Raw genomic sequence first — 18,548 nt, 5'->3', positions numbered from 1 at the left:
GTGTATAAAATCGAGCACATATCCATGCAATCTCCATAGACAAACAATGGCAGTAGAATGGCCTTACTGAAGCGCTCAGTGACTTTCAATGTGACACCGTCATAGGATGCCACCTTTCCAACAAGTTAGTTTGTCAAATTTCTGCCCTGCTAGAGCTGCCCTGGTCAACTGTAAGAGATGTTACTGCGAAGTGGAAACGTCTAGCAGCAACAACGCCTCAGCCATGAAGTGGTAGACCGCATAAGCTCACAGAACGGGACCGCCGAGTGCTGAAGCGCATAAAACTTGTCGGTCCTTGGCTGCAACACTCACTACCGAGTTCCAAACTGTCTCTGGAAGCAACGTCAGCACGATAAGAGCGTCTGCTAAATGACTTAAATGTAAAATGTAAATGTAAGAACTGTTCGTTCGGGAGCTTCATGAAATTAGTTTCCATGGCAGAGCAGCCGCACACAAGCCGAAGATCACCATACGCAATGCCAAGCGTCAGCTGGAATGGTGTAAAGCTCATGGGACTCTGGAGCAGTGGAAACACGTTCTCTGGATCCCTCTTCTCCATCTGGCAGTCCGGCGGAAAAATCTGCCTTTGGTGGATGCCAGGAGAACGCTACCTGCTTAAATGCATAGTGCCAACTGTAAAGTTTGGTGGAGGAGGAATAATGGTCTGGGGCTGTTTTTCATGGTTCAGACCCCTTAGTTCCAGTGAAGGGACATCTTAACGCTACAGCATACAATGACATTCTAGATGATTCTGTGCTTCCAACTTTGTGACAAAGCGCGCACACTGTGCATTCACTCAGCTTCAACTTGATTTCAGGCATGAGAGAGTCTATTATTTACCCTCCCATTCTAGCTACAGTGTCAGTTCAGTCCATTGTTGGTTACAGACGGCATTGTCCTCTACAAAGGACGCTCTGTTTTCCACCGAGAAGGTGCATGTGTTGCAGGAACCCCTCTTTATACCACTATAGGTCATTTTTGTCAGTGGGAGAGGGGTTTCAGTAGGTGGCGGTAATGCACTAGTGTTAGATGCCAACCACGATAAACCCTACAGAAGAAGAAGAGGCGTACCGCTTTTGCCCGTTTTTGTCACGGGCCATAGACCGGTGCTCCACGGCTCAGCATAATCGAATTACCTATTGGTTCCACCCGGCCGGCCACTCCTCTTTCCCTGTGCGCTTTCACTTCAGATTGGCTGTCCTGTCTTCACTACCCTCTCTCATCTCCAAGTTCCGTGTTAACAGTCAGGCAGTTCATTGTTTGATTTGTAGTCAACATTTTCATTCAGGACTCTTCTGGCCCGCCGCTCTCTACGATCTTTGCAGTCATGTCTGACCGAGGCTCTTTTGATACCAACGTGGTGACTTTAACCCGGTTTGTGCTGGAGGAAGGGAGGAAAGCGAAGGGGACAGGGGAGCTCACTACCCTGCTCAACTCGATGTGCACGGCCGTCAAAGCCATCTCCACAGCGGTGAGGAAAGCTGGCATCGCCAACTTGTAAGTAATTATCATCACATTTAACAAGCATGCGTTCAACAAAATAGTGCTTGTCTGTCTATCTCTCATTGGAGAGAGAGACAAGAGACCGAGAAAGTTTGTTGTTCAACAAGTCATTGTACAAGTAGCAATTTGTTTACAGATATATTAGTAGGCTAATGTCCTAGGCCTGTTTTTTACACAATTTACACACTGAACGTTTCAGATGTAATATGTAAGGAGGTTGGTGGGAGGACGGGCTCCTGGGAATGGCTGGAACAGAATCAGTTGAATGAGACAGACAGACCGCCATTCAAGTTGAAATACCTATTGAAATTTGTCTGAAACGAACTGTTGTGTCATTGAACCAATTGCACTTAATAATGGCAGCGAAGTGTGGGGTCAACTTGCAAAACAAGATTTCACCCAATGGGACAAACACCCCATTTAAACCCTGCACGCAGAGTTCTGTAAAAGTATCCTACATGTCCAGAGGAAAACTGCAATCAATGTATGCAGGTCAGAATTAGGCCAATATCCACTAATAATACAAACTAAAAAAAGAGTCATTCAGTTTTGTTAACATCTAAAATACAGTGACCCCCTCTCATATCATTACCAAGCCCTGCAATGCCAAGAGCTGAGCAAAGAAAAGAGTCCCCTCATCCCGCTGGTCCTGGGGCTGAGTTCACAAACCTGTTCTACTAACACACTGAAGCCTCAGGACCAGAACATACATTCAATCAGAATAAACCAAATTACAACACAGTCAAAACAAAACTATATTGCTTATTGGGAAACAAAGCAAAATGCAGTGCTATCTGGCCCTAAATCGACAGAACACCGTGGCTAACTATTTGACTATGGTTACTGATCAAAACCTTAGAAAAACCTTGACAAAGTACAGGCTCAGTGAGCACAGCCTTGCCATAGAGAAGGGTAGACACAGGAAAACCTGGCTCCCTGTAGAGGAAAGGCTGTGCAACCACTGCACCACAGCAGAACCTGAGACGGAGCTGCATTTCCTGACAAAATGTCAAAAATATAGAACAATTATTGTCTTTTCCACAAATTTGAATCCCTTATTCAAGGATGCAGAGAGCTGTGGGTTGGCAGCGCACTACATTGCTGCCTGCCATAAGTTGAGGGACAGTGTCTGACAGACCAATCAACCTGCACATGTCCTCTACTCTATGCTTATTGTTATTGTTGAATGTATGGTTATTTTGAACCTTGGTTATTGTTGTTACTGTTGTCCCGTTGACAAAATTGATGATTATTTTAATTATGTTAATATTGTAAATATCCAAAGTAAGCTTTGGCAATATGTACATTGTTACGTCATGCCAATAAAGCGAATTTGAATGGTATCAAACACGTGGTTGGGTAACTTTAACATAATGTGACTGGCAGAACAGGTGTTGTATGTGGAGGATGAGGGCTGCAGTAGATATCTCAGAAAGGGGGGAGTGAGGCCTAAGAGTGTTTTATAAATAAGCATCAACCAGTGGGTCTTGCGACGGGTATACAGAGATGACCAGTTTACAGAGGAGTATAGAGTGCAGTGATGTGTCCTATAAGGAACATTGGTGGCAAATCTGATGGTCGAATGGTAAAGAACATCTAGCCGCTCGTGAGCACCCTTACCTGCCGATCTATAAATGATGTCTCTGTAATCTAGCATGGGTAGGATGGTCATCTGAATCAGGGTTAGTTTGGCCGCTGGGGTGAAAGAGGAGCGATTTACGATACAGGAACCAAGTCTAGATTGAACTGTAGCCTGCAGCTTTGATATGTGCTGAGAGAAGGACAGTGTTTTTTACACAATCACACTCACTTCCTCATTTCAAAATTGCAGTATCACACTTGCTTGGCACATATTTGGTTATCTTTACATGTGGTAATGTGGAGTTGTTTTTGTGAAAGAGCATTGGTCAACTAAAACCAGCACACCCATCAACAGACAGGACTAATCTGTTTCTCATTAGAGAGACGTACAGTTGAAGTCAGAAGTTTACATACACCTTAGCCAAATAAACTGAGCTGAAATGTTTCACAATTCCTGATATTTAATCCTAGTAAGAATTCCCTGTTTTAGGTCAGTTAGGATCCCCACTTTATTATTAGAATGTGAAATGTCAGAATAATAGTAGAGAATTATTTATTTATTTATTTCATCACATTCCCAGTGGTGATAAGTTTACATACACTCAATTAGTATTTGGTAGCATTGCCTTTAAATTGTTTAACTTCGGTCAAACGTTTCAGGTAGCCTTCCACAAGCTTCGCAAGGTTCTGTCTCCTCTCCCCTGGTTGACAGGTATGGCATAGCAGGCAGCACCAATGAGATGGGTAGTTAGTACTAACTAGAGGTCGACTGATTCTGATTTTCAACACCAATACCGATTATTGGAGGACAAAAAAAGCCAGTAGAGTGCATATATTTTATTACATTTTACATACTGAGACAAGGATATCCCTCCCGGCCAAACCCTCCCTAACCCGGACAACGCCATGCCAATTGTGCGTCGCCCCACGGACCTCCCGGTTGCGGCCGGCTGCGACAGAGCCTGGGCGCGAACCCAGCCCAGCCTGGGCGTGAACCCAGAGACTCTGGTGGCGCAGTTAGCACTGCGATGCAGTGCCCTAGACCACTGCGCCACCCGGTAGGTCAAAAACAAGACGTTTATTCTTGCAGTGAAATACGGAACCGTTCCGTATTTTATCTAACGGGTGGCATCCATAAGTCTAAATATTCCTGTTTCATTGCACAACAACTCTGCGTGCAATGAACGCAAGAGAAGTGGCACAAATTCACCTGGTTAATATTGCCTGCTAACCTGGATTTCTTTTAGCTAAATATGCAGGTTTAATAATATATACTTGTGTATTGATTTTAAGAAAGGCATTGATGTTTATGGTTAGGTACACGTTGGAGCAACGACAGTACTTTTTCACAAATGCGCACCGCATCGATTATATGCAACACAGGACACGCTAGATAAACTAGTAATATCATCAACCATGTGGAGTTATAACTAGTGATTATGATTGATTTGTTTTTTATAAGTTTAATGCTAGCTAGCAACTTACCTCGGCTTCTTACTGCATTCGCGTAACAGGCGGGCTCCTCGTGGAGTGCAATGAGAGGCAGGTGGTTAGAGCGTTGGACTAATTAACCTTAAGGTTGCAAGATTGAATCCCCGAGCTGACAAGGTAAAAATCTGTCGTTCTTCCCCTGAACAAGGCAGTTAACCCATCGTTCCTAGACCGTCATTGAAAATAAGAATTTGTTCTTAACTGACTTGCCTTGGTAAAAAAAAAAATCTGATTGTTATAACTTGAAATCGGCCCTAATTAATCGGTCGACCTATAGTACTAACTGTGTCTCCTCGTCTTCCCAGGTATGGCATAGCAGGCAGCACCAATGTGACGGGGGACCAGGTGAAGAAGCTGGACATCCTGTCTAACAACCTGGTTATCAACATGATCAAATCCTCCTTCACATCCTGTGTCCTGGTGTCAGAGGAGGATGACACAGCCATCATAGTAGAACCAGACAGACAGGTAACTAACGCCTGGTGTCAGAGGAGGATGACACAGCCATCATAGTAGAACCAGATAGACAGGTAACGCTGTTGTCGTCCTGGTGTCAGAGGGACGATAGTAGAACCAGACGAAGGATAGTTATTGGACCAAAAAGGTTTTAACATTCTGGCAGCATTTCTGTTTAGAGCAGAGGGGGGGGGGGACCCACCAGATAGAACCAAAATGTGGACTATCCCTGCACTGACGAACATAATACAAATTATTATTTTTCTCTGGTCTCCTCCAGGGTAAATACATTGTTTGCTTTGACCCTCTGGATGGTTCCTCCAACATCGACTGCTTGGCTTCCATCGGCACCATCTTCGCCGTCTTTAGAAAGGTCTGTAGTCTATAGGTTTCTCTACGGGAGCCATATCTCACGTTGTTTTTAGCCAAACAGATGGTGAACCCAGCGATCAGTGTGTTTGACCAGGCTGGGTTTATATGTATGTATGTGTTCTATAAAGTGCTTCATTGAGACCTGATGTATTTAGCTTATACAGCGGCGAGAAACAGTATGTGAACCCTTTGGAATTACCTGGATTTCTGCATAAATTGGTCATTAAATGGTATCTGATCTTCATCTAAGTCACAACAATAGACAAACACAGTCTGCTTAAACTAATAACACAGAAATTATATATTTAATCATTGTGTAGGTTGGAAAAAGTATGTGAACCCCTAGGTTAATGACTTCTCCAAAAGATAATTTGAGTCAGGTGTCAACTAACCTGGAGTCCAATCAGTGAGATGAGATTGGAGATGTTGATTAGAGCTGCCTTGCCCTATAAAAAAACACTCACAAAATGTTAGTTTGCTATTCACAAGAAGCATTGCCTGATGTGAACCCTGCCTCGAACAAAAGAGATCTCAGAAGACCTAAGATTAAGAATTGTTGACTTGCATAGAGCTGGAAAGGATTACAAAAGTATCTCTAAAAGCCTTGATGTTCATCAGTCCACAGTAAGACAAATTGTCTATAAATGGAGAAAGTTCAGCACTGTTGCTACTCTCCCTATCAGTGGCTGTCCTGCAAAGATGACTGCAAGAGCACAGCGCCGAACGCTCAATGAGGTTAAGAAGAATCTTAGTCTCAGCTAAAGACTTACAGAAATCTCTGGAACATGCTAACATCTCTGACGAGTCTACGATACGTAAAACACTAAACAAGAATGGTGTTCATGGGAGGACACCATGGAAGAAGCCACTGCTGTCCAATAAAAACTTTTCTGCACATCTGAAGTTTGCAAAAGAGCATCTGGATGTTCCACAGCGCTACTGGCAGGATATCCTGTGGACAGATGAAACTACAGTTGAGTTGTTTGGAAGGAACACACAACACTGTGTGTGGAGAAAAAAAGGCACAGCACACCAACATCAAAACCTCATCCCAACTGTAAAGTCTGGTGGAGGGAGAATCATGGTTTGGGGCTGCTTTCCTGCCTCAGGACCTGGACAGCTTGCTATCATCGAAGAAAAAATGGATTCCCAAGTTTATCAAGACATTTTGTAGGAGAATGTAAGGCTATCTGTCCGCCAATTGAAGCTCAACAGAAGTTGGGTGATGCAACAGGACAACGACCCAAAACACAGAAGTAAATCAACTACAGAATGGCTTCAGCCTTCTGGAGTGGCCCAGTCAGAGTCCTGACCTCAACCTTCTGGAGTGACCCAGTCAGAGTCCTGACCTCAACCTTCTGGAGTGGCCCAGTCAGAGTCCTGACCTCAACCTTCTGGAGTGGCCCAGTCAGAGTCCTGACCTCAACCTTCTGGAGTGGCCCAGTCAGAGTCCTGACCTCAACCTTCTGGAGTGGCCCAGTCAGAGTCCTGACCTCAACCTTCTGGAGTGGCCCAGTCAGAGTCCTGACCTCAACCTTCTGGAGTGGCCCAGTCAGAGTCCTGACCTCAACCTTCTGGAGTGGCCCGGTCAGAGTCCTGACCTCAACCTTCTGGAGTGGCCCGGTCAGAGTCCTGACCTCAACCTTCTGGAGTGGCCCGGTCAGAGTCCTGACCTCGACCCGATTGAGACGCTGTGGCATGACCTCAGCAGAGCGGTTCACACCAGACATCCCAAGAATATTGCTGAACTGAAACAGTTTTGTAAAGAGGAATGGTCCAAAATTCCTCCTGACCGCTGTGCAGGTCTGATCCACAACTACAGAAAACGTTTGGTTGAGGTTATTTCTGCCAAAGGAGGATCAACCTGTTATTAAATCCAAGGGTTCACATACTTCTCCCACCCTGCACTGGGAATGTTTACACGGTGTGTTCAATAAAGACATGAAAACGTATAATTGTTTGTGTTATTAGTTTAAGCAGACTGTGTTTGTCTATTGTTGTGACCTAAATGAAGATCAGATCAAACTGTATGACCAATTTATGCATAAATCCAGGTAATTCCAAAGGCTTGGCATCCTGTTTCTTACAAAAACAAATTTGAATGATCAAATCAATCAACCAATTGTCTGGTGTGTCTTCCAGACGACAGAGGATGACCCGTGTGAGAACGACGCGCTGCAGCCCGGTAGGAACATCGTTGCCGCCGGATACGCCCTCTATGGCAGTGCCACCATGATGGTACTGTCCACGGGGCAGGGGGTCAACTGCTTCATGTTGGACCCGGTCAGTACACACCCACTCCCGGGCAGGAAGTCAACTACTGCTTGTCCCCTTGAGTACCGTCCTCTACCCACATCACTGCAGCTGTTATAACTCTTACTGGACCTGCCGTTCAAGTTTATGTATCTGTCTCTGTCTGCTGATAGGATCATTCATGTTTATGTATATATCTCTGTCAGGCCATAGGTGAATTCATTCTGGTGGACAGAGATCTAAAGATCAAACCGAAAGGGAATATCTACAGTCTGAATGAAGGATACGCCAAATACTTTGACCCCGCTGTCACGGAGTACCTGCAAAAGAAGAAGTTCCCCGAGGTACAGGCACACATAGTAGTTCCCCGAGGTACAGGCCCACACAGTAGTTTCCCCCCGAGGTACAGGCACACAAAGAAGTTCCCCGAGGTACAGGCACACAAAGAAGTTCCCCGAGGTACAGGCACACAAAGTAGTTCCCCCCCGAGGTACAGGCCCACACAGTAGTTCCCCCCCGAGGTACAGGCACACACAGTAGTTCCCCCCCGAGGTACAGGCACACAAAGAAGTTCCCCGAGGTACAGGCACACACAGTAGTTCCCCCCCGAGGTACAGGCACACAAAGAAGTTCCCCGAGGTACAGGCACACACAGTAGTTCCCCCCCGAGGTACAGGCACACACAGTAGTTCCCCCCCGAGGTACAGGCACACAAAGTAGTTCCCCCCCGAGGTACAGGCACACAAAGTAGTTCCCCCCCGAGGTACAGGCACACAAAGTAGTTCCCCCCCGAGGTACAGGCACACAAAGTAGTTCCCCCCCGAGGTACAGGCACACAAAGTAGTTCCCCCCCGAGGTACAGGCACACAAAGTAGTTCCCCCCCGAGGTACAGGCACACAAAGTAGTTCCCCCCCGAGGTACAGGCACACAAAGTAGTTCCCCCCCGAGGTACAGGCACACAAAGTAGTTCCCCCCCGAGGTACAGGCACACAAAGTAGTTCCCCCCCGAGGTACAGGCACACAAAGTAGTTCCCCCCCGAGGTACAGGCACACAAAGTAGTTCCCCCCCGAGGTACAGGCACACAAAGTAGTTCCCCCCCGAGGTACAGGCACACAAAGTAGTTCCCCCCCGAGGTACAGGCACACAAAGTAGTTCCGAGGTTAGGGTTGCGTTTAGCCAAAGTAGTTCCTTACTTGAGATTATTTTCTCATAAACATCTAAACTGGCAGTATACAGAACAGCTACAATGGTGAAATGTCCCCCTGTTATGGGCTAACTACTTAGACAGTGTAACTGTGTTTGTGGTTCAGGGGCTAACCCTTACTCTGTGTCTCAGGATGGCAGTGCCCCGTACGGTGCCCGCTATGTGGGTTCTATGGTAGCAGACGTCCACAGGACCCTGGTCTACGGAGGAATCTTCCTCTACCCTGCTAACGTCAAGAGCCCCAAGGGAAAGGTGGGCCCTGACCTATAACCCTCTCTAAGGGAAAGATGGGTCATGTTCTCATTGTGTTGTAGCTTTGTGTCCTGGCTCGTTTAGTTTCCTAATGTGGAGGGGCACAATGTGTTCATCTCCTCCGTTGCTTAAAGCAGAAGAGTTATTTCTGGGGAAATAGGAAACTGAGGTGGTGTCATCTCCTCTTGTCACAACGGTGATGTCTTCAGAACAGTTGAGGTTGTGGTTCTGTTGAAAAAATATATTTTCCTCATTATTGGCCCCTAACCCGACCACCCCTCCCCTAACTGGAGTAAACTAATGGATAACAACACTTGGGCTTCTACTTCCTGTTTATACAACACTTCTACTTCCTCCTGGCTTCTACTTCCTGTTTATAACAGAACAAAAAACTAAACGCAACACGTATGGTGTTGGTTTCATGAGCTGAAACAAAATGATCCCAGAAATGTTCCACAACACACTTATTTCTCTCATATTTTGTGCACAAATTTGTTTCTATCCCTGTTAGTGAGCATTTCTCCTTTGCCAAGATAATCCATCCACCTGACAGGTGTGGCATATCAAGAAGCTGATTAAGCAGCATGATCATAACACAGGTGCACCTTGTGCTGGGGACAATTAAAAGGCAACTCTAAAATGTGCAGTTTTGTCACACAACACAATGCCACAGATGTCCAGTTTTGAGGAAGCATGCAATTGGCATGCTGACTGCAGGAATATCCGCCAGAGAATTGAATGTGCATTTCTCTACCATAAGCCGCCTCCAACATCATTTTAGAGAATTTGGCAGTGTATCCAACCGGCCTCACAACCGCAGACCACGTGTAACCACGCCAGCCCAGGACTTCCACATCTGGCTTCTTCACGTGCTGGATCATCTGGACAGCTGACTAAACTGAGGAGTATTCAAGCCCTTTTGTTAGGGGAAAAACGAACTCTGAGTTTGGTTGTGCCCCTGCCCAGTCATGTGAAATTCATAGATTAGGGCCTAATGAATGTATTTGATTTCCTTATATGAACTGTAATCAGTAATATCATTGCATGGTGTTTTTGTTTGTGTGTGTATACATTTTACAGGCACAGTATATTTTACAATAGTTATCTTTTGTTTGTTTTTAGTCCCATCCTTCAGCTCCCCTCAACCCCTCCCATCTATCTCTGACCACCATCCAGTCCCATCCTTCAGCTCCCCTCAACCCCTCCCATCTATCTCTGACCACCATCCAGTCCCATCCTTCAGCTCCCCTCAACCCCTCCCATCTATCTCTGAACACCATCCAGTCCCATCCTTCAGCTCCCCTCAACCCCTCCCATCTATCTCTGACCACCATCCAGTCCCATCCTTCAGCTCCCCTCAACCCCTCCCATCTATCTCTGAACACCATCCAGTCCCATCCTTCAGCTCCCCTCAACCCCTCCCATCTATCTCTGAACACCATCCAGTCCCGTCCTTCAGCTCCCCTCAACCCCTCCCATCTATCTCTGAACACCATCCAGTCCCGTCCTTCAGCTCCCCTCAACCCCTCCCATCTATCTCTGAACACCATCCAGTCCCGTCCTTCAGCTCCCCTCAACCCCTCCCATCTATCTCTGAACACCATCCAATCCCGTCCATCAGCTCCCCTCAACCCCTCCCATCTATCTCTGACCACCATCCAGTCCCATCCTTCAGCTCCCCTCAACCCCTCCCATCTATCTCTGAACACCATCCAGTCCCATCCTTCAGCTCCCCTCAACCCCTCCCATCTATCTCTGAACACCATCCAGTCCCATCCTTCAGCTCCCCTCAACCCCTCCCATCTATCTCTGAACACCATCCAGTCCCATCCTTCAGCTCCCCTCAACCCCTCCCATCTATCTCTGAACACCATCCAGTCCCATCCTTCAGCTCCCCTCAACCCCTCCCATCTATCTCCTAACACCATCCAGTCCCATCCTTCAGCTCCCCTCAACCCCTCCCATCTATCTCCTAACACCATCCAGTCCCATCCTTCAGCTCCCCTCAACCCCTCCCATCTATCTCTGAACACCATCCAGTCCCATCCTTCAGCTTCCCTCAACCCCTCCCATCTATCTCTGAACACCATCCAGTCCCATCCTTCAGCTTCCCTCAACCCCTCCCATCTTTCTCTGAACACCATCCAGTCCCATCCTTCAGCTCCCCCCAACCCCTCCCATCCTTCAGCTCCCCTCAACCCCTCCCATCCTTCAGCTCCCCTCAACCCCTCCCATCTATCTCCTATCACCATCCTTCAGCTCCCCCCAACCCCTCCCATCCTTCAGCTCCCCTCAACCCCTCCCATCTATCTCCTATCACCATCCTTCAGCTCTCCTCAACCCCTCCCATCTATCTCTGAACACCATCCAGTTTGATTTCTAGCTGCCATATTCTTCCGCTGTACTGTGATGTTTCACAAAAGTTGTGAATCTTTCTATTCTCATGGAGATTGTAAATGTTAAGGATGAACATTTTTACTGAGTATTATTAAACGATTGACTATGGCTTTTCTAATCACCTAGCAGGCTATTTGGAGAGTTGGCTCCAGGTAAATGTTTCAATTCTTCAGCCATTCCTGAACCTGTGACCAAAAACAAGTCACATGAGGACAGAACCAAAAACAAGCGAACGAATCATTCTCTTCGGAGCAAAATCTACAGAGCTGGGATGGTTGTATCCATCATATATACAAAACATTCAATTGGTTGCAAGATTTTTGTATAATCATTTCAAATGGAAGTTGACGTTTTGAATCTGGTGTTTTGTGTATCAGTTCATAAAACGTGGCATGGAATCGGTACATCAAAAATCTCCCAACTATTTTGCAACCTGTATGGTGGAACTGCCAACATGGAACAGCATCCCAGTGGACCAGCATCCCAGTGGACCAGCATCCCAGTGGACCAGCATCCCAGTGGACCAGCATCCCAGTGGACCAGCATCCCAGTGGACCAGCATCCCAGTGGACCAGCATCCCAGTGGACCAGCATCCCAGTGGAACGCTTTTGACACCTTGACAAATTGAGGCTGTTCTAAGGGGAAAAAGGGGGTGTAACTCATTATCGGGGAAGATATTCTGTAATATTCTGTGTTCTCTGTGTTCCAGCTGCGTCTGCTGTACGAGTGTAACCCCATGGCGTTCATCATCGAGCAGGCGGGCGGTATGGCAACCACAGGAAGTCAGAACGTCCTGGACATCCAGCCAATCGACATCCACCAGAGAGTTCCCGTGGTGCTGGGGTCACCTAGCGACGTCCAGGAGTACCTGGATATATACCAAAAACACCATGCCAACAATGTCAACTAGGGACCACACACACACACCAGGCCAACAATGTCAACTAGGGACCACACACACACACCAGGCCAACAATGTCAACTAGGGACCACACACACACACCAGGCCAACAATGGTAACTAGGGACCACATACACACACCAGGCCAACAATGGTAACTAGGGACCCCACACACCAGGCCAACAATGGTAACTAGGGACCCCACACACCAGGCCAACAATGATAACTAGGGACCCCACACACCAGGCCAACAATGGTAACTAGGGACCCCACACACCAGGCCAACAATGGTAACTAGGGACCCCACACACACCAGGCCAACAATGGTAACTAGGGACCACACACACCAGGCCAACAATGGTAACTAGGGACCACACACACCAGGCCAACAATGGTAACTAGGGACCACACACACCAGGCCAACAATGGTAACTAGGGACCACACACACCAGGCCAACAATGGCAACTAGGGACCACACACACACCAGGCCAACAATGGTAACTAGGGACCACACACCAGGCCAACAATGGTAACTAGGGACCACACACACCAGGCCAACAATGGCAACTAGGGACCACACACACACACCAGGCCAACAATGGCAACTAGGGACCACACACACACACCAGGCCAACAATGGTAACTAGGGACCACACACACCAGGCCAACAATGGTAACTAGGGACCACACACCAGGCCAACAATGGTAACTAGGGACCACACACACCAGGCCAACAATGGTAACTAGGGACCACACACACCAGGTCAACAATGGTAACTAGGAACCACACACACACACCAGGCCAACAATGGTAACTAGGAACCACACACACACACCAGGCCAACAATGGTAACTAGGAACCACACACACACACCAGGCCAACAATGGCAACTAGGAACCACACACACACACCAGGCCAACAATGGCAACTAGGGACCAGACACACACCAGGCCAACAATGGCAACTAGGGACCAGACACACACCAGGCCAACAATGGTAACTAGGGACCAGACACACACCAGGCCAACAATGGTAACTAGGGACCAGACACACACCAGGCCAACAATGGCAACTAGGGACCACACACACCAGGCCAACAATGGCAACTAGGGACCACACACACCAGGCCAACAATGGTAACTAGGGACCACACACACACCAGGCCAACAATGGTAACTAGGGACCACACACCAGGCCAACAATGGTAACTAGGGACCACACACACCAGGCCAACAATGGTAACTAGGGACCACACACACCAGGCCAACAATGGCAACTAGGGACCACACACACACACCAGGCCAACAATGGCAACTAGGGACCACACACACACACCAGGCCAACAATGGTAACTAGGGACCACACACACCAGGCCAACAATGGTAACTAGGGACCACACACACCAGGCCAACAATGGTAACTAGGGACCACACACACCAGGCCAACAATGGTAACTAGGGACCACACACACCAGGTCAACAATGGTAACTAGGAACCACACACACACACCAGGCCAACAATGGTAACTAGGAACCACACACACACACCAGGCCAACAATGGTAACTAGGAACCACACACACACACCAGGCCAACAATGGCAACTAGGAACCACACACACACACCAGGCCAACAATGGCAACTAGGGACCAGACACACACCAGGCCAACAATGGTAACTAGGGACCAGACACACACCAGGCCAACAATGGTAACTAGGGACCAGACACACACCAGGCCAACAATGGTAACTAGGGACCAGACACACACCAGGCCAACAATGGTAACTAGGGACCAGACACACACCAGGCCAACAATGGTAACTAGGGACCAGACACACACCAGGCCAACAATGGTAACTAGGGACCAGACACACACCAGGCCAACAATGGTAACTAGGGACCAGACACACACCAGGCCAACAATGGTAACTAGGGACCAGACACACACCAGGCCAACAATGGTAACTAGGGACCAGACACACACCAGGCCAACAATGGTAACTAGGGACCAGACACACACCAGGCCAACAATGGTAACTAGGGACCAGACACACACCAGGCCAACAATGGTAACTAGGGACCAGACACACACCAGGCCAACAATGGTAACTAGGGACCACACACACACCAGGCCAACAATGGTAACTAGGGACCACACACACACCAGGCCAACAATGGTAACTAGGAACCACACACACACACACCAGGCCAACAATGGCAACTAGGGACCAGACACACACCAGGCCAACAATGGTAACTAGGGACCAGACACACACCAGGCCAACAATGGTAACTAGGGACCAGACACACACCAGGCCAACAATGGTAACTAGGGACCAGACACACACCAGGCCAACAATGGTAACTAGGGACCAGACACACACCAGGCCAACAATGGTAACTAGGGACCAGACACACACCAGGCCAACAATGGTAACTAGGGACCAGACACACACCAGGCCAACAATGGTAACTAGGGACCAGACACACACCAGGCCAACAATGGTAACTAGGAACCACACACACACACCAGGCCAACAATGGCAACTAGGGACCAGACACACACCAGGCCAACAATGGTAACTAGGGACCAGACACACACCAGGCCAACAATGGTAACTAGGGACCAGACACACACCAGGCCAACAATGGTAACTAGGGACCAGACACACACCAGGCCAACAATGGTAACTAGGGACCACACACACCAGGCCAACAATGGTAACTAGGGACCAGACACACACCAGGCCAACAATGGTAACTAGGGACCAGACACACACCAGGCCAACAATGGTAACTAGGGACCAGACACACACCAGGCCAACAATGGTAACTAGGGACCAGACACACACCAGGCCAACAATGGTAACTAGGGACCAGACACACACCAGGCCAACAATGGTAACTAGGGACCAGACACACACCAGGCCAACAATGGTAACTAGGGACCAGACACACACCAGGCCAACAATGGTAACTAGGGACCAGACACACACCAGGCCAACAATGGTAACTAGGGACCAGACACACACCAGGCCAACAATGGTAACTAGGGACCAGACACACACCAGGCCAACAATGGTAACTAGGGACCAGACACACACCAGGCCAACAATGGTAACTAGGGACCAGACACACACCAGGCCAACAATGGTAACTAGGGACCAGACACACACCAGGCCAACAATGGTAACTAGGGACCAGACACACACCAGGCCAACAATGGTAACTAGGGACCAGACACACACCAGGCCAACAATGGTAACTAGGGACCACACACACACCAGGCCAACAATGGTAACTAGGAACCACACACACACACCAGGCCAACAATGGCAACTAGGGACCAGACACACACCAGGCCAACAATGGTAACTAGGGACCAGACACACACCAGGCCAACAATGGTAACTAGGGACCAGACACACACCAGGCCAACAATGGTAACTAGGGACCAGACACACACCAGGCCAACAATGGTAACTAGGGACCAGACACACACCAGGCCAACAATGGTAACTAGGGACCACACACACCAGGCCAACAATGGTAACTAGGGACCAGACACACACCAGGCCAACAATGGTAACTAGGGACCAGACACACACCAGGCCAACAATGGTAACTAGGGACCAGACACACACCAGGCCAACAATGGTAACTAGGGACCACACACACCAGGCCAACAATGGTAACTAGGGACCACACACACCAGGCCAACAATGGTAACTAGGGACCAGACACACACCAGGCCAACAATGGTAACTAGGGACCACACACACCAGGCCAACAATGGTAACTAGGGACCACACACCAGGCCAACAATGGCAACTAGGGACCACACACACCAGGCCAACACCGGTAACTAGGGACCACACACACCAGGCCAACAATGGTAACTAGGGACCACACACACCAGGCCAACACCGATAACTAGGGAACACACACACCAGGCCAACAATGGTAACTAGGGACCAGACACACACCAGGCCAACAATGGTAACTAGGGACCAGACACACACCAGGCCAACAATGGTAACTAGGGACCAGACACACACCAGGCCAACAATGGTAACTAGGGACCAGACACACACCAGGCCAACAATGGTAACTAGGGACCAGACACACACCAGGCCAACAATGGTAACTAGGGACCAGACACACACCAGGCCAACAATGGTAACTAGGGACCACACACACACCAGGCCAACAATGGTAACTAGGAACCACACACACACACCAGGCCAACAATGGCAACTAGGGACCAGACACACACCAGGCCAACAATGGCAACTAGGGACCAGACACACACCAGGCCAACAATGGTAACTAGGGACCAGACACACACCAGGCCAACAATGGTAACTAGGGACCAGACACACACCAGGCCAACAATGGTAACTAGGGACCACACACACCAGGCCAACAATGGTAACTAGGGACCAGACACACACCAGGCCAACAATGGTAACTAGGGACCAGACACACACCAGGCCAACAATGGTAACTAGGGACCAGACACACACCAGGCCAACAATGGTAACTAGGGACCAGACACACACCAGGCCAACAATGGTAACTAGGGACCACACACACCAGGCCAACAATGGTAACTAGGGACCACACACACCAGGCCAACAATGGTAACTAGGGACCAGACACACACCAGGCCAACAATGGTAACTAGGGACCAGACACACACCAGGCCAACAATGGTAACTAGGGACCAGACACACACCAGGCCAACAATGGTAACTAGGGACCACACACACCAGGCCAACAATGGTAACTAGGGACCACACACCAGGCCAACAATGGCAACTAGGGACCACACACACCAGGCCAACACCGGTAACTAGGGACCACACACACCAGGCCAACAATGGTAACTAGGGACCACACACACCAGGCCAACACCGATAACTAGGGAACACACACACCAGGCCAACAATGGTAACCAGGGACCACACACACCCAAGTGAGATGGCAAGCATACAGGTACACACTCCCTATGTAAAGACCCATTGTAAACCAAGAGACCAAAGATCCACACATTCCCCTATCACTTATGAGACTCAACGGGATCAGCATGCTGTTTACCAAAGATACACCAACCACTAGACTGTAGACCAAAGATACACCCTCAAGACTCACCACAGAATAAGTAAACCAAGATAGCCACCAACTACTTCCCATCCTGGAGCAGGACCTGAAGGGGAAGAGACCATTTTCCTTTTGTTTTCAAGGAATTTGCAGACAACCTGCAGGACCACATGTTGGGAACCAGTGTGTGAAATATCACCATGAATATTTATCAATACTACTAAATGTCAGACAGACCTAATGTTACCTCTATGCAGTACATAAGATATGTGCCTTGACACAGATATTGTTTGTGAAGATGAAGCGTGTGAATAATAAACCTTGGTGTACCAAACATAATGTTGAATGTCATTTTACCACACCACACAACACCAGGGGCACGTTCAGATAGAAATATGCTACAACAAACATCTCTATAGGTCAGAGATATGTCGGCTCTCTGACCTATAGAGGATATCGTGTCATCTCTCTGACCTATAGAGGATATCGTGTCATCTCTCTGACCTATAGAGGATATCGTGTCATCTCTCTGACCTATAGAGGATATCATGTCAGCTCTCTGACCTATAGAGGATATCGTGTCATCTCTCTGACCTATAGAGGATATCGTGTCATCTCTCTGACCTATAGAGGATATCATGTCATCTCTCTGACCTATAGAGGATATCGTGTCATCTCTCTGACCTATAGAGGATATCGTGTCATCTCTCTGACCTATAGAGGATATCATGTCAGCTCTCTTCATGGCATTCCTATCTGCAACGTTTGGCTAATGAACCCTGAAGTCAGATGCTCTTAAATGAACAGCAAAGATAAACCAGACTGATAGGCAGCCCCACAGTACACCGATTGTCTAACAACATAACACTGTGTCTCGTGATAACTAGATATTTTCTCTGCAAACCAATGATTCTCACAACACCCTTTCAGACATCTCTAGGTCCAAAAAACTCAGAGACCAATAGTTTCCATGATGCCTCAGATGAGGACAGATTAGAGCAGCAGTCCCCAACCACCGGGCCGCGGATCGGT

The 18,548-nt window shown here is 48.2% G+C and overlaps 1 protein-coding gene across 2 annotated transcripts; it reads left to right on the top strand.

The window, feature by feature from the left end:
* Positions 1-1,193: 1,193 nt before the first annotated feature.
* On the top strand, positions 1,194-17,855 carry fbp1a (fructose-1,6-bisphosphatase 1a). 2 transcript variants are annotated; one of them, XR_008755085.1, is made up of 8 exons: positions 1,194-1,497; positions 4,881-5,043; positions 5,312-5,404; positions 7,546-7,686; positions 7,863-8,000; positions 8,995-9,114; positions 12,222-13,176; positions 13,577-17,855. XR_008755085.1 is itself a non-coding variant. In XM_055887876.1 (7 exons), the coding sequence occupies exons 1-7, from the start codon at positions 1,328-1,330 to the stop codon at positions 12,420-12,422; spliced, it is 1,026 nt and encodes a 341-aa protein (XP_055743851.1). In that variant the 5' UTR covers positions 1,194-1,327; the 3' UTR covers positions 12,423-17,855. The 2 variants fall into 2 exon arrangements, 1 of the variants encoding a protein (XP_055743851.1); XM_055887876.1 differs by having other exon boundaries at positions 12,222-17,855.
* The last annotated feature ends 693 nt before the right edge of the window (positions 17,856-18,548 follow it).

The sequence above is a fragment of the Salvelinus fontinalis genome, chromosome 28 (genome assembly GCF_029448725.1).
Source record: "Salvelinus fontinalis isolate EN_2023a chromosome 28, ASM2944872v1, whole genome shotgun sequence".
NCBI classification, from domain to species: Eukaryota; Metazoa; Chordata; class Actinopteri; order Salmoniformes; family Salmonidae; genus Salvelinus; species Salvelinus fontinalis.
This window is presented reverse-complemented; position numbering and strand designations above follow the sequence as displayed.